The 24,798-nt window shown below is 51.2% G+C and overlaps 2 protein-coding genes across 2 annotated transcripts in view; both read left to right on the top strand.

Annotated features, from left to right (window-relative positions):
- Positions 1 to 11,682, top strand: part of C16H10orf143 (chromosome 16 C10orf143 homolog) — a 116,896-nt gene extending 105,214 nt beyond the window's left edge. Inside the window, exons 8-9 of the mRNA XM_022568438.3 lie at positions 9,669 to 9,739; positions 10,257 to 11,682. Of these exons, the coding sequence (XP_022424146.2) occupies positions 9,669 to 9,739; positions 10,257 to 10,295 (110 nt within the window). The 3' untranslated portion in view covers positions 10,296 to 11,682. The remainder of the gene's footprint in view (positions 1 to 9,668; positions 9,740 to 10,256) is intronic.
- A 9,931-nt stretch (positions 11,683 to 21,613) lies between these two features.
- Positions 21,614 to 24,798, top strand: part of EBF3 (EBF transcription factor 3) — a 118,053-nt gene continuing 114,868 nt past the window's right edge. Inside the window, exons 1-4 of the mRNA XM_089898364.1 lie at positions 21,614 to 22,309; positions 22,409 to 22,565; positions 22,929 to 22,992; positions 23,692 to 23,747. Of these exons, the coding sequence (XP_089754490.1) occupies positions 22,176 to 22,309; positions 22,409 to 22,565; positions 22,929 to 22,992; positions 23,692 to 23,747 (411 nt within the window). The 5' untranslated portion in view covers positions 21,614 to 22,175. The remainder of the gene's footprint in view (positions 22,310 to 22,408; positions 22,566 to 22,928; positions 22,993 to 23,691; positions 23,748 to 24,798) is intronic.

The following is a 24,798-nucleotide window of genomic DNA, read 5'->3' as shown; positions in this document are numbered from 1 at the left end:
GCTTTTGCTGTGTCCCATAATTTTTGGATTGTCGTGTTTTCATTGTCATTTGTCTCTAGGTATTTTTTGATTTCCTTTTTGATTTCTTCAGTGATCTCTTGGTTGTTTAGTAGTGCATTGTTTAGCCTCCATATGTTTGTGTTTTTTACATTTTTTTCCCTGTAATTGACTTCTAATCTCATAGCATTGTGGTCAGAAAAGATGCTTGATATGATTTCAAGTTTCTTAAATTTACCAAGGCTTGATTTGTGACCCAAGATGTGATCTATGCTGGAGAATGTTCCGTGAGTGCTTGAGAAGAAAGTACAATCTGCTGTTTTCAGATGGAATGTCCTATAAAGATCAATTAAATCTATCTGGTCTATTGTGTCATTTAAAGCTTGTGTTTCTTTATTAATTTTCTGTCTGGATGATCCGTCCATTGGTGAAAGTGAGGTGTGAAAGTCCCTCACTATTACTGTATTACTGTCAGTTTCCTCTTTTATAGCTGTTAGCATTTGCCTTATGTATTGAGGTGCTCCTATGCTGGGTGAATATATATTTACAACTGTTATATCTTCTTCTTGGATTGATCCCTTGATCATTATGTAGTGTCCTTCCTTGTCTCTTGCAACATTCTTTAATTTAAAGTCTATTTTATCTGATATGAGTATCACTACTCCAGCTTTCTTTTGATTTCAATTTGCATGGAATATCTTTTTCCATCCCTTCACTTTCAATCTGTATGTGTCCCTAGGTCTGAAGTGGGTCGCTTGTAGACAGCATATATATGGGTCTTGTTTTTGTATACATTCAGCCAGTTTGTGTCTTTTCGTTGGAGTGTTTAATCCATTCACATTTAAGGTAATTATTGACATGTATGTTCCTATTACCATTTTCTTAATTGTTTTGGGTTTTTTTTGGGGGGGGGGTTGTTTTTGTAGATCGTTTTCTTCTTTTGAGTTTCCCACTTAGAGAAGTCCCTTTAGCATTTGTTGTAGAGCTGGTTTGGTGGTGGTGAATTCTCTTAGCTTTTGCTTGTTTGTAAAGCTGTTGATTTCTCCATCAAATATGAGTGAGATCCTTGCTGGGTAGAGTAATCTTGGTTGAAGGTTCTTCCCTTTCATCACTTTAAATATGTTTTGCCACTCCCTTCTGGCTTGTAGAGTTTCTGCTGAGAAATCAGCTGTTAACCTTATGGGAGATCCCTTGTATGTTATTTGTCATTTTTCCCTTGTTGCATTCAATAATTTTTCTTTGTCTTTAATTTTTGTCAATTTGATTACTGTGTGTCTTGACGTGTTTCTCCTTGGGTTTATCCTGCCTGGGACTCTCTGCACTTCCTGGACTTGGGTGGCTATTTCCTTTCCCATGTTAGGGAAATTTTCGACTATAATCTCTTCAAATATTTTCTTGGGTCCTTTCTCTCTCTCTTCTCCTTCTGGGACCCCTATAATGCGAATGTTGGTGTGTTTAATGTTGTCACTGAGGTCTCTTAGGCTGTCTTCATTTCTTTTCATTCTTTTTTCCTTATTCTGTTCTGTGGCAGTGATGTCCACCATTCTGTCTTCCAGGTCACTTATCTGTTCTCCTGCCTCAGTTATTCTACTATTGATTCCTTCTAGTGTATTTTTCACTTCAGTTATTGTATTGTTCATCTCGGTTTGTTCTTTAATTCCTCTAGGTGTTTGTTCTTTAATTCTTCCAGGTCTTTGTTAAACATCTCTTGCATCTTCTCGATCTTTGCCTCCATTCTTTTTCCAAGGTCCTGGATCATCTTCACTATCATTATTCTGAATTCTTTTTCTGGAAGGTTGCCTATCTCCACTTCATTTAGTTGTTTTTCTGGGGTTTTACCTTGTTCCTTCATCTGGGACATAGTCCTCTGCCTTTCCATTTTGTCTATCTTTCTGTGATTGTGGTTTTCCTTCCACAGGTTGCAGGATTATAGTTCTTCTTGCTTCTGCTGTCTGCCCTCTGGCAGATGAGGCTATCTAAGAGGCTCGTCTCAACATATTTTGATTAAATCCAATTTATCCATTTTTTTTCTATTTTTGGCTTGTGTTTTTGTTACAAGTCTGAGAACTGTTTTACTACTCTAAATTCCCAAGATTTTCTCCCATGTTTGTTTCAAAAAGTTTTGTAATTTTTCATTTAAGTCCATGATCCATTTTGAATTACTCTTTGTATAAGGTTTGAGACTTTGGTGGAGGTTCACGTTTGCCTGTGAATGTCTACTTGGTTCAGCATCTTTTCTAATGAATGCATTTAATGCTCTACATTTTTCCCTCAGCACTGCTTTAGCTGTGCTCCATCATTTTGATATGTCTTTTTATTTAGTTCAATGGATTTATTTTTTTATTTCACTAAGGATTTCTTCTTTGGCTCATGGGATTATTTAGAAGTGCCTTGCTTAGTTTCTAAGTGTTTGAAGATTTTTTTTCTTACTGAATATTAGTTTTATTCTATTGTGGTCAGACAACACACTCTGTATGATTTTGATTCTTTTAAATTTGTTGAGATCTGTCTTATGTCCTAGGTTGTACAGTCAATACTGTTATATGTTTCATGGATACTTGGAAAGAATGTGTATAATGCCGTTGTTGAGAGGCATGTTCTATAAATGTCAATTAGATCCTAATTGGATTGGGTTGTTGGTTGATGGTGTGGTTGAGTTCTTCTATGTCTGCTGATTTTTTGTAAATATGTTCTATCCATCACAGAGAAACTCCATCTATAATTATAGATTTGTCTACTTCTTCTTTCAATTCTGTCGGTCTTTGCTTCACATGTTTTGTAGCTGTTTCTGTGGTACAAACACATTTAGCATTGCTGTGTTTTCTTTTATCAATTGCTATGTCTTCTTTTATCATTATATAATGTCATTCTCTGTCTCTGGTGATTTTCTTTGCTCTAAAGTATACTTTTTCTGATATTAATACAGGCAGTACCCCTTTCTTTTTGATTAATGTTCACACAATATATCTTTTTCCATCTCTTTGTTTTCAACCTGCCTATAGCATTATATTTGAAGTGAGTTTCCTGTAGACTGTATATTGTTGAGTATATTGAATATATTGTTGAATCATGTTTTCTAATCTCTGCCTTTTTAATGGAGTATTTAGACTATTTACATTTAATGTAGTTTTTTGATATGTTAGGGCTTAGGTTTGCCATTTTCTTTTTGCTTTAAGTGTATTCCCTCTGCTTTTTATTTTACCTGTCTTTCTGTGGGTTACTTAAACACTTTAAATTATTAGGTTAATTTTTATTTTTTATTGAAATACAGTTGATGTACAATATTATGTTAGTTTCAGGTGTACTGCATAGTGATTTGACATTTGCATACATCATGAAATGATCACCATGGTAAATCAAGTAACTGTCCTCATACAAAATTGTTACAATATTACAATACTATTGACCATATTATTGACCATATTACTTATGTAATATGCTGTATATTACATCCTTGTGGCTTATTTATAACTGGAAGTTTGTACCTCTTTCACCTATTTTGCCCTCCCCACTTCTCTCCCCTCTGACAACCACCTTTTTGTTCTCTGTATCTATGAGTCTGTTTTAATTTTGTTTTGTATTTTAGATTCCACATACACAAGAGATCCTATGGAATTTTCTTTCTCTGTCTGACTTATTTCATTTAACGTAATACCCTCTAAATCCATCCATTTGCTGCAAATGACAAGATTTCATTTTTTATGACCAAGCAATATTCCACTGTGTGTGCGTATGTACATATATGTATGTGTAAACATATATATGTATACACACACACACACACACACACACACACACACACTCCACATCTTCTTTATCCATTCATCTACCAGAGGACACTTATGTTGATTTCATCTCTTGGCTATTGTAAATAATGCTGCCGTGAACATTGGTGTGCATATATCTTTTTGAATTAGTGTTTTTGTTTTCTTCTGGTAAATACCCAGTAGTAAAATTGCTGGATCACATGGAAGTTCTAGTTTTAATTTTTTGAGGAAACTCCATACTGTTTTCCCTAGTGGTTGCACAAATTTACATTTCCACCAGCAGTGCACAAGTGTTCCCTTTTCTCTACATCCTCTCCAGCACTTGCCATTTTGTTGTGTTTTTGACAATAGCCACTCTGAGAGGTGTGAGGTGGTATTGCAATGTGGTTTTGATTTGCATTTCCCTGATAATTAGAGATGTTGAGCATCTTTTCACGTGTTGGTTGGCCATCTGTATGTCTTCTTTGGAAAAATGTCTATTCAGATCCTCTGCCTATTTTTTAATCAGGTTGTGTTTTTTGATGTTCAGTTGTATGAGTTCGTTGTAATTTTGTATATTAACCCCTTATTGGATATATTGTTTACAAATATCTTCTCCCATTCAGTGGGCTGCCTTTTTGTTTTGCTGGTTGTTTCCTTCCCTGTGAAAAAGCTTTTTAGTTTAGTCTCATTTGTTTATTTTTGATTTTGTTCCCTTGCCTGTATAGACAGATCCAAAAAATTATTGCTAAGATCCATGTCAAAGAGCATACTGCCTATGTTTTCTTCTAGGAGTTTTATGGTTTTAGGTCTTACGTTTAAGTCTTTAATCTATTTTGAGTTTATTTTTGTATATGGTGTGAGAAAGTAGTCCAGTTTGACTCTTTTGCATGTAGCTATCCAGTTTTCCCGGTGCCATTTATTGAAGAGACTGTCTTTTCTTCACTGTATATTTTTACCTCCTTTGTTGTAGATTAATTGACCATAATTGCGTGGGTTTATTTCTGGGCTGTCTATTCTGTACCATTGATCTGTGTGTTTGTTTTTGTGCTGGTTATACGGTTTTGATTACTGTAGCTTTGTAGTATAGTTTGAGATCAGGAAGGGACTATGATACCTCCAGCTTTGTTGTTCTTTCTCAAGACTGCTTTGGCTATTTGGGGTCTTTTGTGTTTTCATATAAATTTTAGAATTATTTGTTCTAGTTCTGTGAAAATTGCCATTGGTATTTTGATAGGGATTGCTTTGAATCTGTAGATTGCCTTGGGTAATGTGGTTATTTTAACAATATTCTTTCAATCCATGAGCATGGTATATCTTTCCATTTGTGTCATCTTCAATTTCTTTCATCAGTGTCTTATAGTTTTCAGAGTCCTTTACCTCTTTGGTTAGATTTACTCTGACATATTTTATTCTTTTTGATGAAAATGTAAATGAGATTTTTTCTTAATTTCTCTTTCTGATAGTTCATTATTAGTGTATAAAAATGCAACAAATTTCTGTGTATTAATTTTGTATCCTGCAACTTTGCTGAATTCATTTATTAATTCTAAATTTTTTTGGTAGTGTCTTTAGAATTTTCTATATATAGTATCATGTCATCTGCAAACAGTGACAGTTTTACTTCTTTTTTCAAATTTGTACTTCTTTTATTTCTTTTCTTGCCTGATTACCGTGGCTAGGAATTCCAACGCTATGTCAAATAAAAGTGTTGAGAGTGGGCATACTTGTATTGTTCCTGATCTTAGAGGAAATGCTTTCAGATTTTCACAGTTGAGTATGATGTTGGCTGTAGGTTGGTCATATGTGGGCTTTTTTATGTTGAGGTATGTTCCCTCTATGTCCACTTTGTTGAGAGTTTTTATGATAAGTGGATGTTGAATTGTGGTGTCTAAAGCTTTTTATGCATCTATTGAGATGATCAGATGATTTTATTCTTCAGCTTGTGAATGTGGTGTGTCACGTTGACTGCTTTGTGGATATACTGAACCATCTTTGCATCTCTAGGACAAATCCTACCTGAGCATGGGTATGATCCTTTCAATGTATTTTTGAGTTCAGTTTGCTAATATTTTGTTGAGGATTTTTGTGTCTATGTTCATCAGTGATATTGGCCTGTAATTTTCTTTTGTTGTGGTGTCTTTGTCTGGTTTTGGTATCAGGGTGATGCTGGCCTCGTAGAATGTGTTCAGAAGCATTCCTTCCTCTTCAATTTTTTGGGGATCATTTAAGAAGGATCAGTGTTAACTCTTTTTTAAATGTTTTGTAGAATTCACCTGTGAAGCTGTCTGGATTTGGACTTTCGCTTGCTGAGACTTAAACACTTTTTTTAGAATTCCATTTTGAGTTAACTATTGTGTTTCTATGTTTATCTCTTTGTATGTTCCAAAGCTCTTTCTCTTATTGTTTCTTTATTGTTTAAAGAACTTCCTTCAGCCATTTTTGGGGGGTAGGTATACAAGCAAGAAAGTCTCTTAGTTGTCTTTCATCTGAGAATGGCTTGATCTCCCTTTTATTCCTGAAGGACATTGTTTTCTGAATATAGGATTCTGTATGGACAGTTCTTTTCTTTCAACACTTAGAAATAATTTTTTGCCATTTTCATTCTGGCTTCTATGGTCGCTGTGTTGGATGCATTTTGTCACCCTGCATTCTTTCATATGGGACCACTCCTCAATAGGCAGTTTCGGGATGGATGCCTGCCTATCAAAGAGCCCCATCCTCCTGGGGCCACCGTACTTGGTTTATGGATGATCATGTATGTGATCCAACCCAGACCAGTGTGGGCTCTGCTTTCGGTTTTTATGTTAAGCAGGGGCTGGTAAATTGAAAGTATATGGTTGAAGGCTGACGGCACTGTTCTAGGTGCTGGGGGGTGGGAGGTAGACCCACAGGCCTGTTGGAGCTGGTCTCCATACAACAGGAGGGACAGATGGGAGGTGAGTGCCATGTGCTCTTTTCTCCTGACCCTCCTCCCCATCACCTATAGCTTCCCAATGGGACTGATGTGCATTTTCTCCACACTCTATGGCTCAGAGGCTGGGTTAGCCTTCTTCCGAGGCACTGGAGATGCCCACCTGGCCTCCACCCCTCAGAACAGGTCTGCTCCAGCCTGTGGCCACCCTGGAGCCAGGGGCCCCCAGGGAAAAAGCCAGCCTGTCCACAGAGTTGCTGGGAGAGTCCACAGCTCTCGCCTTGTGTAGTGAAGCCACCGTTGGCCAGACACAACCCACCAGGCCGAGATCAGCACAGCTGTGCCAGCTGCCCTGCAGGGGCATGTGTGAGGGGCATGGCTGTTGTTCAAGCCTCTGCATTGGGGAAGGTCTGTTAGCAGCATTACCATGGCAACAACTGACTGAAACACAGTGTAAGCAAGGAGCATCTGCCTCCAGGCTTCAAAGGTGGGTGTTTTCATTGTCTGTTGTTGGGGTAACAAATTGCCACCAGTTTGGTGGCTTAAAACAGCACCATTCACCGTCTTATAGTTCTGAAGGTCAGCTGCCTGGATGGTCTCAGTTGGGTCCTCTGCTGGGGGTCTTGCAAGGCTGAAATCAAGCTGTCAGCCTGGCTGTGTTCTCATCGGGAGCTTGGGGTCCTCATCCAAGATGATTCTGATCTTTGGCTAAATTCGGTTCCTGTGGTTGTAGGACTGAAGTCCTGTTTCCTTGCTGGCTGACAGCTGGGTCCAGTCTTTGTTCATAGCGGCTGCCTGTGTCCTCCTTGTGCTTTCTGTGTGGCCCCTCCGACAATGGCAGGCCCAGTTTCTCTCATGCTTTGACTCTCTCTGGCCTCTCCTCTGGCTCCCTTTCCTGCTACATCTCACTGACTCTTCTCCCTTCCTCATCTGCTCTTAAGGGCTCATGTCCAGAGAGTCCAGGATAATCTCCCAATTTTAAAGTCGGCTGACTGGTAACCTTAATTCCATCTGCCAAGTTCCTTCCCAGCAGTACCTGGATTATGGTTTGATTGAACAACCAGAGGACAGAAATCTCGGGGACGTCTTTAGAATTCCAGCCCTGCACCAGGGCTGTGCCATGGCCAGCTGGCTGAGGAGTGGACTTCCGTATTATCTCACACCTGTCAGCACTGGATCAGAGATTAGAACGCAGGGTTGGAAAGAATTCATTAGGAATCTCTTCTGAAAGTTAAATGCAAAGAACTGTTACGATTTACATTTTTAAAAATGGCTTGTTTTCTCTTTAGTAGAATTTGCGGTACAAAAATACATTGTTTCAGGTTGAGGAGATAACTCTTAGTAGACAAGCAAAATGGTTAGTGTGTGCATAGAAAATATCCTCAGGTTTATGTCTGCTGTGATCACATGCAGGGGTCTCCTTGCCTGTGTGTTGCTCCTTGGCAGTCGCCCCGTCCTAGAATATGCACAGTGGAGACCCTGGATTTTAGTAAGAGGTCTTCTCTAGTAAATGCTGGGGAGGGTGTGTAGAAACGGGAACCTTCTTACACCGTCGGTGGGAATGTAAATTGGTGCAGCCACTATGCAGAACAGTATGGAGGTTCCTTAAAAAACTAAAAATAGAATTATCATATGACCCAGCAATCCCACTCCTGGAAAAAATGAAAACTCTAATTTGAAAAGACACATGCACCCCAATGTTCACTGCAGCACTGTTTACAATAGCCAGGTTATGGAAGCAGCCTAAGTGTCCATCAACAGATGAATGGATAAAGAAGATGTAGTATATACATACATATACACACTATGGAATATTACTCAGCCATAAAGAAAGAGTGAAATTTGCAGCAACATGAATGCACCTAGAGATTGTCATACCAAGTGAAGTAAGTCAGACAGATAAAGACAAATATCACGATATCACTTATGTGTGGAATCTAAAACATGACACAAATGAAGCTATTTACAAAACAGAAACAGGCTCACAGATATAGAAAGTGAACTTATGGTTACCAAAGGGGAAAGCGGGGGAGGGATAAATTAGGAGTTTGAGATTAACAGATACACATGACTATATATAAAATAGATGAGCAACAAGGACCTACTGTACAGCACAGGGAACTCTACTCAATACCTTGTAATTTATAATTACCACGCCCCATGGCCAAGGCCAGCCGAGACACCCTGCCAGCCCCAAGCTACCGGGCAGGTGCCCTCGCACTTGTACATGATTCCTTTGTTCCACCACAAGGCAAAAGGGTGCTCTTTACTGTGGGCTTGACGGGATTCTGTGATTCAGACCTGCTCAGTCCCTGGGAGGGCAGCTGCCACTTCCTTGCTCCAACTTTCCATCTCTGAGTGCGACCTCTCACCCCACGGCTGCATTTCTGGTGGCCCCAGAGCTTGCGGGGTCGGGACAGCTGATGAGGGAACCCTCTGCCGTCCTCACACCTTTCACTGAAAACTTCGCCTCCTGGTCAGAGGGCTTCCCACCCTGGGATTTCCCCAGGAATGATTTTAAGACAGAAGCATCCATCGTGTTCCTTTAGACTCCGACAGTGGAGGGCCAGGTAGGGGCAGAGATGTCTTGGGAAGGGGCATCTGATTGCTTCCGTTCACAAGTCCCTTGGGCAAGTCTTCTGCCCCGAGAGCCCCAAGTCCATCTCCACAATTTGGAGGAGTGGGTCTCAATGTGAAATCAACATCCCAGGCAGGAAGGGCATTGGGAAGCCAGTTCCCATCATCCCTGGCCTGGCTTATAGCCCTGTGGGCGGTTGTTCACTGCTTCCCAGGCGGGACTCGACCGTGAGGGTCCTCACTTCCCCTCCCCCCACCTCCCACAAGGGGCCCTTTTAATGGCTGTCCGACGTGGACAGTGTGTTGTTGTTTTCTTTGTTACTCTCGCCCAGGTTACTCCAGTGGGAGGCAAGAGCAAAGGTGTCCTCAAGCATCATGGCATATTTGACCAAGTCAGGTGCCGTTTTAACTAACATATTTTTTTTCCCCTGCAGGACGGGAAGAGAGATGGACGAACAGCAATGTTCTGAGCTGGAGAGCGGTTTCCATCTTCCATTCTATCAAGGTGTGGGTGTGTTTGAATCTTCCCATGATACAGAGTCTCTAAAACAGAATCACATCTGTATTAATTCAGGAAGTATTTGCTGAGCCCCCTCGTTGTGCCAGCTCTGTGCTAAGAACTAATAAACCAGAAGACGGGGACGGTCCTGACTCCAGGAGCTTCTCGTAGGAGAAATCCATGTAGAGACACGTTTCACACCAGAATGAGAGACCTGCAAATAAAACAAACAATCCCTGAAACTATTTGTGCTCTGAAAATGCCCACGATCAAGTTCTGACTTCTGGGTTCAGTGGCCGAGTTTCACCTCGGCCAAGTTGCCGTGACGGGGCCCCTGCACCTCCAGCACCTTGGACTAGCCTGTGCTATTTGGGGGCAGCTAAGTCCCCACCTGCAATCCTCACACTCGCAATGTTAGCTGCTTAGTCGTGGCCACTAGGCACAGTGCTTGTTACGGGTAAAACGATTCAAGTAAATATTGATACAGGTTTGAATATTGATGTTTGTGAATTTATGTTTCCAGGTACAGTGGCCAATGAGAGCACACAGATGTGGACCGTGACAGATGAAATGGATGCTGATTTTTATGTGGCTGAGAGAACTGGGCTTAACCTGTGAGATCCATGGAAGGCTTTCCCAATGCAAACATCACCAAGCTGTTTCCTGTTTCTTTCGCGTGTCCGGCTGTGACACTACATCTCCCGCTGCATGCGGGCAGGGCTTCCTCACCACACCTCACACACAGCTGAGCCTGGCCTACATGAATGTTTGGGGGTGGGGGGAAGGGAGGGCAGTGGAGGGGCAGCAGTCACTGTATCCAGTAAGCGAGGCACAGAGAAAGTCAATGGCTTCTACTCAAGGATACCTCTCTGCCAATACTGGTGTGTAAAAATGAGGCCATGGGGGGCCTCCTCTCAACGGCTGAGCTCTCTGAGTTTCTCTCCATAAAAATGACAGGTTTGCTCCAAGCACCCCATCAGATCATGTCATTTCCCTCACGCACCCACCAGACCTACACCATTCCTCTCCCAGGCCCCTGACCCCTGAATCACTACCTACGTGGCTAAATGTTCTCCATCCATTCCTCATTCATGTATATATATATTCGTATATATGTACATATATATATATATGTATACACACATATATATCTCCCTTGAGGACCTACCAAGGGTGAGCCCAGGCTCCTTAGTCGAGCGGTGGCTCAGGAGGAGAGAGGTGCCACAGAGCAGTGGGCACCTGCAGGGCGGCAGAGGCTCACGGGCACATTCGGAGAAGGAACCCTGGCGACAGCAGCCTTTGGGGGACGGGAGCAGGCAAGACTGTAGGGCGTGGTGTGGGAACTTGGGGTTAAACAGCAAGAAGGAAGGTTGGACAGCAAAGGGTCACCAAGCCATCACTAGAGGATGGAACCCCTCCCTTCAGCGCCCCCCTGTCAGCACCCCACCCCCATCATTCCACAGCCGACCTGACCAAACTGAGCAGAGGCAGTTTCAAGGCTCCATGCATGCAAAGTGATTTCAAGACATTGGACCCCCCCCCCCGCGCTTCCCCCTTTGCCTCTGAAGGCACACGTGGCTGCACCTTGTAAGGACCAGAGCTCTGGAGTCCAGCGCTGGGGCTGGAGTCGCAGCCTCCTGGCAGTGTGACCAGGACATGTCCTCCGTCTTTTCTGTGCATGTGCCTATCTTGGGGTGCTGGCACATAACATCCAATACATGTGAGCTGCTTTTAAAAACATGGGTAATTTTATGTCCTAAAATACTGCATACTGCTTAAATAGTTTCATGCTGGCTCACATTAAAAATGATTCCCAAGTGAAGATGACAAGGGGGAAATATTCGTTATTTAGTTCTTTTCTTACATTAAGCTATCATAATAAAGTACATTTCTGGGTTGCATTCTCTAGAGTGCCTTTTACTAAATAAATGGCCAAAAATAACTTTCTCCTTCCGGTAAGATTTCATGATTCAGCACATTCAACTTTCACTGTAAAAGGCTGAAATAAAGAGTACAAAACAAGTCTAGGAGCCAGAAACAGGGGAGAAAAACCAAGAAGGTGGAGGGTGAGGGTCACATTACAACACACTGGTGCTTTCTGAAACAAACCTTGGTGATACGAAAGTTGTATTTGTTTAGGTATCTGCATCGCACTTAGGTTTTAAGAAAGCATGTAGATAAGAATCGGTAGGAGATAGCCCCAGGCTTTCGTCAAAGGGAGGTATTAGAAAACTGAGCAGAAGGGGGTAGGGAGGGCAGGCCCGGTCAGCTCCCGCCAGGCCCAGCGTCAATCAGAGGGTGCGGGATGCCAGAGCTCCTGACGCCCTTTCTTTCCTACAGAGCAGCTCCAGATGCTTATGGCAAAGGTTCCACATCTGGTCATTTGCCAGGTGACACCAAAGGCAGGGGTAGCGTGGTCAGGGCTGCCTGGCCTCGTTCTCCAAGAGCTGCGGAGGCGCGTGAGCTGACGACGCCCCGAGCGCAGAGCTCCGCTTGGAGCGGGCCAGGTGGCTAAAGCCACCTGCAAACAAATTCTCAGGGGAGAATCCTGGTCCCGCTCCTGTTTGTGGGAGATCTCTTCCCTCCCCCATTTCACTGAGACCTCCGGGCGAAGAGTGTTTCTCACTAGCTTAGTAGCATCTAGTCTCCAAGGAAGCGGCCCCCTCCCCAACATTACCAAAAAGGCGCGGGGCATCTTCAGGTTGCGAGGGTGCACGCATCCACACCGACGGCTTCAGGCCTCCCGGGCTTGGGACCCCCTTCCGGACAGGTGTACCGGCCGTGCCGTCCCGTCCGGGGCCTGGCGCGCTGTCTTGTCCAAAGCAGGTTGCGAACGCCCTCAGGCCCTCAGAGGAAGGAGCATGGCTCAGGTCCTGGCAAAAGGGCCTCCCCACGGAGAACCCCGCGTCCGGCCAGAGGATGCCCCGCAAGTCCTCCCCCGCCCGCGGCCAGCGCGGGGTGCAGCTGCGGCCCCGGGGCACGGCGGCGGGCAGGCTGCCGGGCGCCCGCGGGTACCTTCTCGCCCGCCCGCCCACCCACCGCGCCCACAGCGCCCACCGCGCCGCCGCCTCCCGCGGTGGAAGACGGCGCGGCGCGTGCGCACTGGTGCGCTCGCGGCCCGGCCCGTGGGCTCTCCAGGGAGGGCGGGAGGTGGGAAGGTGGGCAGGCGCCGGGCAGCACACCCTCCCGGCCCAAAGCCTGCGCCGCTGTTACCTCGCGGCCAGGGCGCCCCGCGACTCCCGTCGAATGAGCGGCGCAGGTAAGCGCGTGGTGGCTGCTCGCGATCCCGTCGCGGGGGGTGGTCCCCGCCCCGGCCCGCGGCCCACCGGAGGCCGCGGGCCCTCAAAGTTGAACTTCGCGCGTCGCGGGTCGGGCGCTGGGCGGAATGGGGGGGGGCCCGGGCTGCGCGCACTGAGGGGTCCCCGAGCCGGGATGCGCTCTCCTCGCCTGCGGGAGCGCGGGTCGGGGCTTGGGGATGCGGGAGCCCGGGACCGTGGGCGGCACTTCGGGCCTGGCCTCGCAGTGAACTTTTGCGCCGGGCCCTGGCAGCGTCTTGGCGGCTGGCGAGCACGCCTGGGCGGCCTCGCGGGCTCCGGGTGGCCTCTCCTCGAGGCCTTCCTGGCTGGGCTGCTGAGAGGTGAGCGCGTGCAGAGCGCCCTCGGCGCGGGGGAGGCGCGCACGGGCGCGGGCAGAGATTGGGGGTTCTGGGATTTAGTGGAACGACCCAGGACTTTTCAATCCCCGCCCCTCCCCCCAATACGAAGTGAGATCCCTGGAGGGCAGGAGGGAGGGCTCGAAACGCTGAGATGCCTGGACGAGAACGCAGGAAGCAATTAAAACTCCTCCTTTCGGATTAACAACCAAAAATTGATCGATGTGTCAGGAGTACCGCTGATTTATGAAAGGTGCTTATTTCTCTGGTACGGAGAATTCTATGTTCTCCAGGTGAAACCGAGTTCACCCAGCTCCAGCGTAGATTGATGTTTTAATAAAAATAAAGGCGAAAAGCTCGCCGGGTCTTTGGGGACATCAAGTCTCAAATCGCAGAGTTGGACTAACAAATTGCATTATCTTTGCATTTCATGTCTTTTAACCTTGTGCCCCAAAATTGCAAGCAGGAGAGCGCCTTCATTTCGAAAGTTTTAATACAGCGCTTAAAAGTTCGACTATCTAGCAATGTTTCATAAGCAAAATGGCACGGGGAGGGCCTTGCAATTGTGGTAAGTGGCAGCGTCGCTGTGCGGACGCGGGGCGAGCGCGGGCGGCGGCTGCGGGAGGAGGAGCGGGTTCCGGAAGGGGAGAGGGAGGAGGCGGCGGCGCCCGGAGCCGCGCGGCGCCCGTAGATGGCGCCCTGGTCCCACGCTAGGCTCCGGAGCTGCGCTCCGCCGGGCCGCGCGCGGGCGGGGGAGCTGGCGGGGGCGCGGGGCGGGCGCCGAGCGCGAGGCTCCGCACCGGCAGTGGGCCTGGACCAGGGCCGCACGGCTCAGCGGGAAAAATATTAAGCGTATTGTTGGCATTTTTAATTTAAGGCCGGGGCAGTGTTGCGGGGCGGATGGGGGTCAGTGAGTCTGGGATGTCCGTGGGAGCCTAGGGGCTCCCCGGGAGAGACCCCAACTGGCTGCGGCCCCCTGGTGGTGACCGCGCAGCTCCAGTGCCGGCTCTCCGGGCGCTCGGCCCAGGCGGGGCACTGGGGTGCAGATACGCCTGGGTGCGGGCGAGGGTCGGCCATGCGTCGGCAAGGACACCAAGTTCAAAGCTGCGCACCGATCACTCCCGAGGGCGGCCCGGACTGCCCAGAGGCCGCCCGCACCCCGCGCGGGATGCGCCGCCCGAGCCCGCTCCGCCGCCGTGGCAGCCTGTGCACTGCTCTTTGCAATGTAAATTTCAGCGGGACAAATTGCTTATTAATAGTCTAGAAGGGAAGCGGGTTTCTTTCTTTCTTCTTTTCTTTATCTGTTTTTATATCTGCATGGCCCCCAGCTATGCCCTGGGCAGCCTCGCCGCCCAGCAGTTTTCTCTTCATTTCAATATCCTAAAGAAAATGCAAATTTCCAGTGTGGCCTTTTTAAAAAGTTAAATTAGCAACAGCTTTAAGTGACTCCATTAGTATGGAAAACATACACATTTTTAATGTGAGAATAGCTTCCTTTTAACGGGGCTCATTCTGGACTGTAAATTTAGCAGACCCCCGCATTGGTAAAGAATCAAGTCGCGGCTAAACGTGTCGCCAGAGGCGCACCCCCGGTGTGGCCTGCGCCGGGCTTCCCAGGAGAGGCCGTCCCGACGCCGCGTGCCGCTGGACCCCGTCCGCTGGCTCGGATCCCTTAGAATTCGGGAGAATGTGGCGAAAGGATTTGTGCAAGAGGGAAAGGAGGAGGGCTTGACACATTTCTGTCCAAGGGCAGTGTGCTCTTCCTTCCCTCCCAGCCTCGTCCTCCCGGTCCCGGCACTGAGATAATTACGCGAGCGGACTGACCGGGCCCGGCCGCGGTCACCCACCTCCCCACCTTTGCGCAGGAGAAGGGATGTGTACACGCTCCTTTAAGGTGTGGCCAAGGAGTGGGCGAAGGTGGCGGCAGAGGAGGGCGTCAGTCCCGTGCCATCCCGTTCACCTCCACCCCTTGGCTCTCTACCACCCCAACTCCTTTGCCCGGGTTGGCAAACCCGTGTTTCAAACCAGAATCTCACTGGCAAACTTTTGCGCTCCGTTTTCTTCCACAGGAGGTTGTTCAGTTCCATCATGGGATCTGGCTCTCCCCCTCCTTTACCTTTAAGCCAGTGGCAGGGCACTCCATCCCCGTCCAGGAAAGAGTTAAGATTTATGGTGTACCGGAGAGGTCTTGTTAGGGTGTAATCTGCATTTTTAAACTACTGCGTAATAAAAAGTGAGAAGTTTTGAGACACCTTTCTTGATTATACCTCTGGCGATACTTTAGGTTTTGCATTTAATTTGCATTTTGTTCTTAGTGAATATTGAAGTCTTGAGTGGAGGATTGAATTTTATTAGGACATCTGGACTGACAATATCAAATCAGACACCAGTGTCCCAAAGCATGCTAAAATTTCAGAGTTAATTAGAACGCAGTGTGTTTAATTAAAGCCAATTATAATATTTGAAATTATCTGATCGATCCGTGTTTCTACAGTTTGGGTGTGATTAGGTGTTGATTGGCGTACTTCGCGCGCCGTTCCATGTAGAAGCTACTCTGGGGAAAGTTTGCTTTGTAAACTGGCGGGGGCGGGCGTGCGCGCGCGGAACCCGCGTCCGGGGCGCCGGCTCTGGCTCAGCCTGCCCGACTGCCTTGGGGCGCCGCTGAACGCAGCTCGGGAAATCCCAGCTCGTTGCGAAACCACTGTGCTTTTTCGGATCCGAGGGACCCCGCCACGCTTCAGCTGTCTTTCCCAGCACCGGTGCGCCTTCCGAGCTTGTTGCGGAGAGGCAACCTTTAAGGTTGCAAGGTGCACTGGGAGAAGCCCGGCTGGCAGAAGGCGAGTGTTTGATTTTGGATTCTCGCTCTGGTTGAAGAGCTCCCAGGGCTGACTCAGAATATGGGGTTAGACAAAGTAACTGAAAGGACCAGAGAAAAGTTAGGACAAGGAGACAGTAATTAACTGTTTCCTTTCTAATTTCGCACGCTGCAGGAGCCGAGGTGCGCCCCGGCATTTTCGGCCCCGCTTGGAGCTAGGTTTTCCAAGGAGACGGTCGAGCGCGTTCCGGTGGCGTCCGCTGCCCCCCACAGGGCCGGGCACTTGGAGCGCGCGCTTCTCTCCAACAAGGGCGTGAGCGCGGTGTTCGCCGCCTGGGCCTTGTTCCCGGTGCCCGGCTCGGCCTGACTCTTGCAAACATACGTGAGCGGCAATTAGGACCGGGCGGCGGGTGGACGTTTCTTCGCGCTCCTGAGGTCACGGGGTCAGCGAGGCCTAGGTGCGCCCGACGCGCAGAAGCCGCGGCCCAGCTGGTGAAGCCGGGCGGGGAGCCGCGGCGGCCACCTGCCCGGGGGTGGGTGGGAGCCTGGGCGGCTCGGCTCTCGGCTGCGCTGCGGCACTCCGCTCTCCTCACCCCAGGAGGCGCTGTTTATCAAACTTGGCCGCCTTGGCAGGAGGCGCCTGCACGTTCTCACTTGGAGAATTGAGCCCTTTTCGGTACTCAGGGTTGGGCCTACAGAGTGACCGGTGTTGAGGGGGGGGCGGCGGTGCAGAGAACAGGGGTCTGAGACCCTTCGGTGCTCTCTTTTTCGCTGTGAATCCAGCCAGGCCTCCCGCCTTCCAGCGCAGGGGAGAGGAGCCCGTAGAAGCGCCCCGTGTGTCCAGGGCGAGATGCCCAGTTGATTGCCTCTGAGGGCAGGCGGGACGCGCGTCCCGGCTTGGATTCCGTCGCCACAGGCCTCCTGAGGGCCCCGCAGCTTCCGTCTCTGTATTGAGAGAGCGAAGGCGCGTTCTCTGGGCCTGGAAAACTCCCCAGACTCTGGCCCGGCCCCCTTGGTACGCAGCTTAACGGGTTGGGGTGGCCTGAGTGCGGAGCCCTGGCTTCCCCGGTCTCCCCAGGCCCACGGGCGAGTGTGCCCCCGCGGCGCAAGGCAAAGCCCGGGCGCGCTCAGTGGCCGCGTCACTGACCCCCGAGGGGCAGGGTTTGCGAGTGCCTGGCTGTTCCACCCCACCCCACAGTTCACGGGACTTTCTAGGTGCGCCCTCCCGGGATTACTCTATTCTCCGGCTCCCCCAGCCCCTGCGACCTCCTTCTCGCCGGGGCCCAAGGTCAGTCTGGCCCTCCGCTTTCGGGTTCTTTTCCCGAGCCGTGCCTGTGCGCGGCGCCGGGCCCAGAGTCGGGGCCGGAGCCGGGCTGGAGGCCGGGTCACCGGCGCTGTCTGAGCGTGACCCCTGGGCGCGGAGGACGTGGGGCGGGCCGCGCCTGCAACCCAGCACTGGCGGCGGGAAAGCGAACCGCTGGCCTTCGGCGCGTTGGCTCCCACCCTTTCCCGAGGGCTCTGAGGGACATGGCCGCGCAGCCTGGGCCTGAGGACACTGGCGCTACGAGGGAGCCGCACCCGGCCGCGCTCGCGCACCCCGGATGCCTCCTGGGGGTTGGCTTCCAGGAACCCCCGGCCCGGGCTTCTCAACGCCGGAAATGCAGTTTATTACTCTTCGGAAGGCTGGGAGAGAGGGCGGCTGGCTCCTGGGGCTCGGCCGCGGGCAGGAAGGGGCATTCACAGAGCGCTCTGGGCGTTGGGCCGGCGCTGACGCCGCGGCCGGCCTTGCGTCCTGGGACCCCAACTTGGCCGAAGTTTCTGGATGGCTCGGAGGCCGGCACCAGCCCGACTCCCGCTCTCCAGGCCTTGCACCACGCGGCAGTGGAGGACCCGTGACTGGGAGGCGCGAGGGGGAAGTTCAACGCCTGGCGCGCGCGGAGCAGCCCTCCCCTCCTCCCGTGGGTGGGTAGTGGGCGCGGGCGGGGGTATTGGTGCGCGCGGCGGCCTGGACACTGCGCGGCCGGCAGGGAGGCCGGGCTGGGCCTGGGCGCGGGCGCTGCGCGTTTGTACCGCCCGGCCCAGCCTCGGGTGGTGCCGCAGGTCAGTGGCCAAGCGCGGCCGCGGCCCTGCGCCCTGCACGCCGCTCCCCGAGCGGGGCTCCAGGGGCTGCGGGCGCTGTCTCTTTAAGGTCACTGCCTGCTCCGGCACGACGTGGGGAGGACAGCTGGGCACTGGCCATCTGACTGACTCCGGCGTGACATCTGGGAGCCCACTGGTGTGTGGCACGCGAAGCGCTTGATGCCGCTATTTAAATGCAAATGCGAGGGGGCTCATTGAAGCCTCTCCCCGTAAATCCGCACAAAAGGAATACTTCCCAACCTCCGAGGGGGAGGAGGAGGAGGCAGTGGCGCGAGGGCCACCCGTGCAAATCGCGTTGAGCGCGGCGCCCTGAGCTGTCGTCGCCGCCGTCGCGGCCCGCGAGGTTTCCAGCGAAGGTCAGGCCCCGCCCGGCCCGGCCCCTGGGCGTCTGTCTGGCCCCTGGGAGCGGTCTGTGCGCGGAGGCTGGACCAGCGGTCGCGGCGGGCCTGCTCAACTTCCAAACAGTCAGCCGGCACCCTCCCCCCCTCGGCTTTCCCCGCCTGGGTACTGGGCTCCCCTAGATCCCCAGAGAGCGAGAGGGGCGGGGGCAGGACTCCTGCTAGAGGCGGCGGGCGCGGGGATGCGCTCCCAGCATCTCTCTGCACATCCAGGAATTGACCTGCGGCCCCCTCCGCCGTCCCCGGCCTGGGCGCTGGGCCCCTCGCCCCTCTCCGCTGCCGCTCCCGCCCCGTCAAGGGGAAAATCTGGGGTGGGGTGAGGTGTGGGGGCTGAGGGGCTGCCCTGCCAGGCCGCTCCCCAGCAGGCCCGTGTGGAGACCCTGCCCGGCTGGCGAGTCCTTGTGCCCGCAGCTCGGAGCCAGCAGTGGAGTGACAAAAAAGATAAAGTTGGTGAATGATAAAGACCGTATTTTCCACGCTTTGGGTGCGGGACCAGATGATCTAGAAAATGAGCTGAAATGGATTCAGCCTCCGAGCCTGTTGTGAGAGCAGCTGATTCCCCCATTTCGGGCCAGATGGCTGCTGAACACAGATTTGCATTCATTTTCGCTTAATATCATCCAAAATAGTGGGGCAGCTGCATTTGTTGTCAAAAAGGTTTAAAACCCCTTTTCTTTCTGGGGCAGGATCGTTACCTTATGTGATGGGCTTATAGAACTTTTTTTCCCTCTTTAGTCAACAGTATCAGATTTAGAAGGATTTGTTTTAAAACCTTCTAATTTGGTAATCAGATTTAAATCGCCTTGGCGCGTGTAATCTGAATTAAAGATACTGTAAATGATTTTAAGCATGATACTTTCGTTAGAGCAAGGAAGGGGGTACCTCCAGCGTGGGCTTGGGCATTTTAGGAAGTGTGCTACAAAGGGAACATTGTTTCCCCTTTCCAACTTCATCTTTTCCGAAAAGGCACTTTGCATAATCTGACAATAACGCTTGCCTGGTCGCTCGCCTTGCGGTGAGCCCCAGAAGCAGCTAAATACGCAGAGACAAAGCGATTTCTCCCTCCACTGTTGACTAACTTTATTTTGCGTTGTCCCTCCACGAGGAAAGTGTTCCCTCTTCCACTGGGTCGGCTGTGGGTGGAAAGCACTGGGCTTATTAGGAATACAGAAATTTTCATTTAATTTATCGTGAATAGTTTCCATACACTTTGATTTAAGGTTATTAACATTCTATAGACAGTGGCATCTTTAATATGTGGCGATCGCTTCTAAAGACTAATCTCATTACCCTCAAATAGTCATAAAATATGATTTTATTATACTTACGTATTTAATTAGACGGCCGGCACCGGAATGGATTTTGAGATGGGACTGGCGCAACAGCTGTGATAATTCACTTATCTTTGGCAATAGTCATTAACCCCCAACACCAGCAAAATAGATTGCTTTCCAGCACTGCTTTTTTTTCTCACCCCTTCCAAGAGGCTTGGGGGTCCCCAGATAACGTAAATCGGACTTTGATTTTCCCGATTAATTAAAATATTAACACACACACACTGCCAATTCATGAAAGAAAAAAAAAAACGAGTGCTGCCCCAGACCGGGCGTGAAGAGGCTGTCCTGCGACACACTGCACCCTGAAACCTGTTTTTTTAATTTTCTGTTTGTTTTAATCAAAAGGGCCTGAATTCTCTCGGCAGGGAAGTGCCGGGACAGCTCCTGGTCGTCCCCTGGGCCTCCGCTCCGTGTCGCGCAGACGTCCTTTGGGCGGGCAGTGCGCCTGGGCGCCGAGTCCCGGCTGCCTGCAGGAGCTCGGCCGCCGGGCCCACGCGCTACCCGCACCCAGCTGCCCTCCAGATTCCTGGAAACCAGGTCTGGAAGCCGCGCGCCGCGCGCTCACTCGGGCTCAGCGGCACCGAGGGCAGGACCCGGGCGCCCGCAGCGTCTGCTCGGCTTTTAGAGCGGCTGGCGCCGGGGAGGTCTGGTCATCGCGCGGGGCGCGCAGCCGGACACCCGGCTCGGGGTCGCCGCAGAGGCCGGGCGCGCTTCCTGTCCACCCAGAGAGCCCGGAGCCGCCTTTGTCACTCGCCGCGCCTAAGGACAGGCCGGGGGACGGGGTCTCCCGTGGCCACCGGGAAAGAGAGAGAGCATCTGGCAGAGCCCGCCTCCGACGTGGGTCCCCAGCCCGACACTCGGTGGCCTCCGCCAGGGCGGAAAGCACGCGCGCCCAGAAAGGCCCAGACGGGGGCAGACCGGCCCCCCCAGCCGCTTTAGGTCTGCTTGGAAAACAGGCTGAGCTGCGCGCCCCGCCTTGACCGGGGAGCCCTGCTCCCCGCCCCCACCTCGCCCCCAGGCCCCAGCCCCCAGCCCCCAGTCCGTTGCTTGCCCCTCCAGCTCCCTTCCTGCGGCCTGCCTGCTTCTACCACTTTTCCCTTTGGGCCATCCCAGGGCGACCTGCGGCCCCTTGCATTTAGTGCCAGCATTTGGGCAACTGGGGGCGCCCCGGCATTTTACCCCCTGCTCCCCACGGTGTTTTGACTGTGTGGCTGATTTCGGGAGGAGGTATTAAGGGGCCAGGCTGCAGTTGTGCACTGGTTGTTTGTTTCATTTCAAGACTTATTTGGGCGAGTAGTAACTTCCTTGGCTGCGGGTGGGCGCGAGGAGCCGCGGCGCGTGGCTGGGGGCTGCGGCGGCGCTCGGTGGCGCTCGGCGGCGCTCGGCGGCGCTCGGCGGCGGCAGGGCTCGCTGGGCTCGCGGGGCTCGGGCCGGCTCGCGGCGCCGTCAGGCAGTCAGTCGGAGAGCGCGGCGGCGGCTGCGGCGAGGGGCGCGGCGAGGGGCGGCCGCTCCCATATATGGCGCAGGCGCCGCCCCCCGACGTCACCCTCTGACAGCGCCGCTCCCGGGGGCTTCGAGTTTTGGCTCCCGGGAAAGGGTCCATTCCTCGGGGAGAGAGGGCTGAGTTTTGTGCGCCTCCATCCGCTGCGCGCGCCGCTCCAGGCCCCGCCGCGCCCCGCCTGCGCCCGGGACTGCGCCGCGGCACTCACTGCCCCGTTTATTTGTCTTTGGAGCAGGCGGGCCGCGCCAGAAGCGGGCGATCCCGCAGTGTCCTGCAGCCGCGGACGCCGCCTGGCTAGGATGACACCACGTTGAGCGCGCCTGCAAAACAACAACAAAAACCGCCGCCGCCGCGGCCACCGCGTCCTGCTCTGCCGAAGCGCCGCCGGTGTAGCCGCCTCCGCGCCCCCGGCCGTCCGGAGCGCCCGGCCGCCGGTGTATGTCGCGCCTGCCCGGGACGGGCTGAAGCCGGCGGCGGGCCGGACCGCAGGCGCCGAGCAGGGCCAGCGCGGCCAGGGCAGCCGCCTGCCGCCGAGCCCCGAGCGCCGCTGCTTGCGGAAGCGCTTTCGGCCGGGAGCTGCGGCCGCCGCCACCAGTTTTCATGTTTGGGATTCAGGAGAATATTCCGCGCGGGGGGACGACCATGAAGGAGGAGCCGCTGGGCAGCGGCATGAACCCGGTGCGCTCGTGGATGCACACGGCGGGGGTGGTGGACGCCAACACGGCCGCCCAGAGGTACGTACCGGCCGCCCCCGCGCGCCCCGGCCCCGCCGGGTCCCCGCAGCCGGCCGGCGCCGCGCTCCTCACCGGGCCGCTGTCTCTTTCCTCCCGCAGCGGCGTGGGGCTGGCGCGGGCGCACTTCGAGAAGCAGCCGCCTTCCAACCTCCGGAAATCCAATTTCTTCCACTTCGTGCTGGCGCTCTACGACAGGCAGGGGCAGCCGGTGGAGATTGAAAGGACTGCTTTTGTGGACTTTGTGGAGAAAGAGAAAGTAAGTGCAAACATACAGTCACACTCTCCATCTTTCTAGAAGTGGGAGGCAGGCGGTGCCCAAGCGCGGTGGCCCCGAGTGCCCCCTCGGCGGCGGGGACCGCTCTGCGAGGCGCCCCCCGCCGCCGCCACGTGCGGCCGCCCGGGCCAGCCGAGGGCTGGGCAACTTCTCTGCGCCCCCGGACTTACTCCGGGCGAGGAGAACGCTGGCCTTCCAGCAGGAAAGTGACATCACCGCGCTGCTCCGAGCTAGGAATCCTGCCATGCGTGAGGCCAAGGGGCCTCGGTCGTGGAGGGGGACCGAGTGCGGTGGCCGCGCCGGACACCGATCGCACTAAATGCAATTATTTATCGTTACTTTCAGGAGCCCAACAACGAGAAAACCAACAACGGCATCCACTATAAACTCCAGTTGCTGTACAGCAACGGTAAGTGGCGGCGGCTGCTCCTGCCTTCCCGCCCCGCCGGGCTCGCTCTCCCTTTCCGCGATGGCTAAAGGACATAAAGATTTTGAGATTAAAATGACATGGATGTAAACACGAAATCTTCTCATGGCATAGAAGGAAAACAAAACATAAACGATCAATAAGTCGATGGCACTTCACATGATTAACCGGTCGGGCTCGAAGCAGAAAGTAAAAAGGGGATCGATACGGGGCGCCAGCAGAACATCACTTTTAAGTGACTTTTTTCAATTTTGCAAATTAATGTTAATTATTGAAACGGGGGTAGCTCTGTACACTGAGCACAACTTACTTCCTGTGCACTGAGATTTTAAAAAAATCCTCGAGAGACATTAGAAAAGAGTTCAGACTCTCACTTAGTTTCCATTTCGTGCTGTTTTCAAAAATAAAGCAGCACATGGCCCACCCGGAGCAGCGACCAGGCCTGCTCTCAGCCAGGCACATTTCTTGCACCTTTAAATGCAAACTCTAAGAGTATTGAGGTTCTTAATTAAGAAAAGAAAAAATTTAAATGAGAAGTGATTGGGGTTCTTTCCTGCCTTTTAAAGGGCATGCCTAACTTTTGCTGCATCATGGAGGTGGCAGTCCCGGGTTACCGACTTCCTGTGCCCCCGTGTGCCCTTGCTAAAATCCTGATGAGAATCTGTCCCTGTTTCTTCGCAGGAGTCAGAACGGAGCAGGATCTGTATGTTCGCCTCATAGATTCAATGACCAAACAGGTGAGAAAGTTTAAGCCTCGACACTAGTTTTCACTGCTCAGCTGGGGCTGCCCTGGGGTTTCAGAGACTAGGAGACTGACAAATGGATCTGGTGTATTTGTTTTTCATTTAGTTTCCTTGACATGCTAATGAGAATTCCATATTTATTGGAATAAATGAAGTGATTGGTAAAATAGTTTGTCATTAGAACAGGACATATATGCTTTATTAAATGGCTTGTGATTGAAATCAAATTCTGTCTTAATTAATTATGGTAATTAATATTTGACAAAATTCTCAGGGTCTCCCCCCTTGTAAATTTTTAAACCGTTCTCTCTCTGCTTGGAATCATTTCATTGATTTTTTTTTTTCTATAACAAAGACAACTAACTCCTTTCCAGAGCCCATTGGGTTGGACTTGATTAGCTCATTTTTTCCCTCCTTTCCAGTGTGATGGTCTAGTAACACGAGACGTTTATTTGGATTTAAAAGTTAAATGTGTTGGGGTGAAAAGTCACCTTGTTCTCCTCTAGTCCATCTTCACCTCTCAGCCCCCCATCTCCATAATTCAAACTCCGAGCTCCAGGGGTCACCCAAACCCGTCCATTGCTCTGGGGGTAGCTTCTCGTCCCTTTCCACCCTCTGTCATACCTTGTAAATAACATAATTACCAGCAGTTCCTTATTAAATTATTTAACCTGTCTTGGTCAACTTTTCCGATGATAACTATTGGCTATCAGTCGTGTGATTAAGTGCAGAAAAGTGCTTCATTGCTTTTTGACATTGTGCAGTCTCTGGCTGGTTTTGTGCTGGGTGGTATGTTGTTGTTGTTTTAAAGATTTTCCCCCCATTTTCTTCAAGTAGTGTTGGGGGAGGGGCAAATCCCACGCCTAAGTGAAATCCACTGTGCACAGATTGATTTAAAATATACTTCCAAACTGAGCTTCACGCTTAGAAATGAAAGTAGTGTCTTCAGTTTTGATGCTAACTTGAAGAATTGTGAGCCAAGTAAAAAGGAACTCTTTCTGCTTCTTGCAACCCAGCACGCATGCTTCCCACTCTCTGCACGGCA

The sequence above is a fragment of the Delphinapterus leucas genome, chromosome 16 (assembly GCF_059928025.1).
Source record: "Delphinapterus leucas isolate spDelLeu-1000000601 "Yukka" chromosome 16, BTC_Dleu_Yukka2, whole genome shotgun sequence".
Taxonomy (NCBI): Eukaryota; Metazoa; Chordata; class Mammalia; order Artiodactyla; family Monodontidae; genus Delphinapterus; species Delphinapterus leucas.
This window is presented reverse-complemented; position numbering and strand designations above follow the sequence as displayed.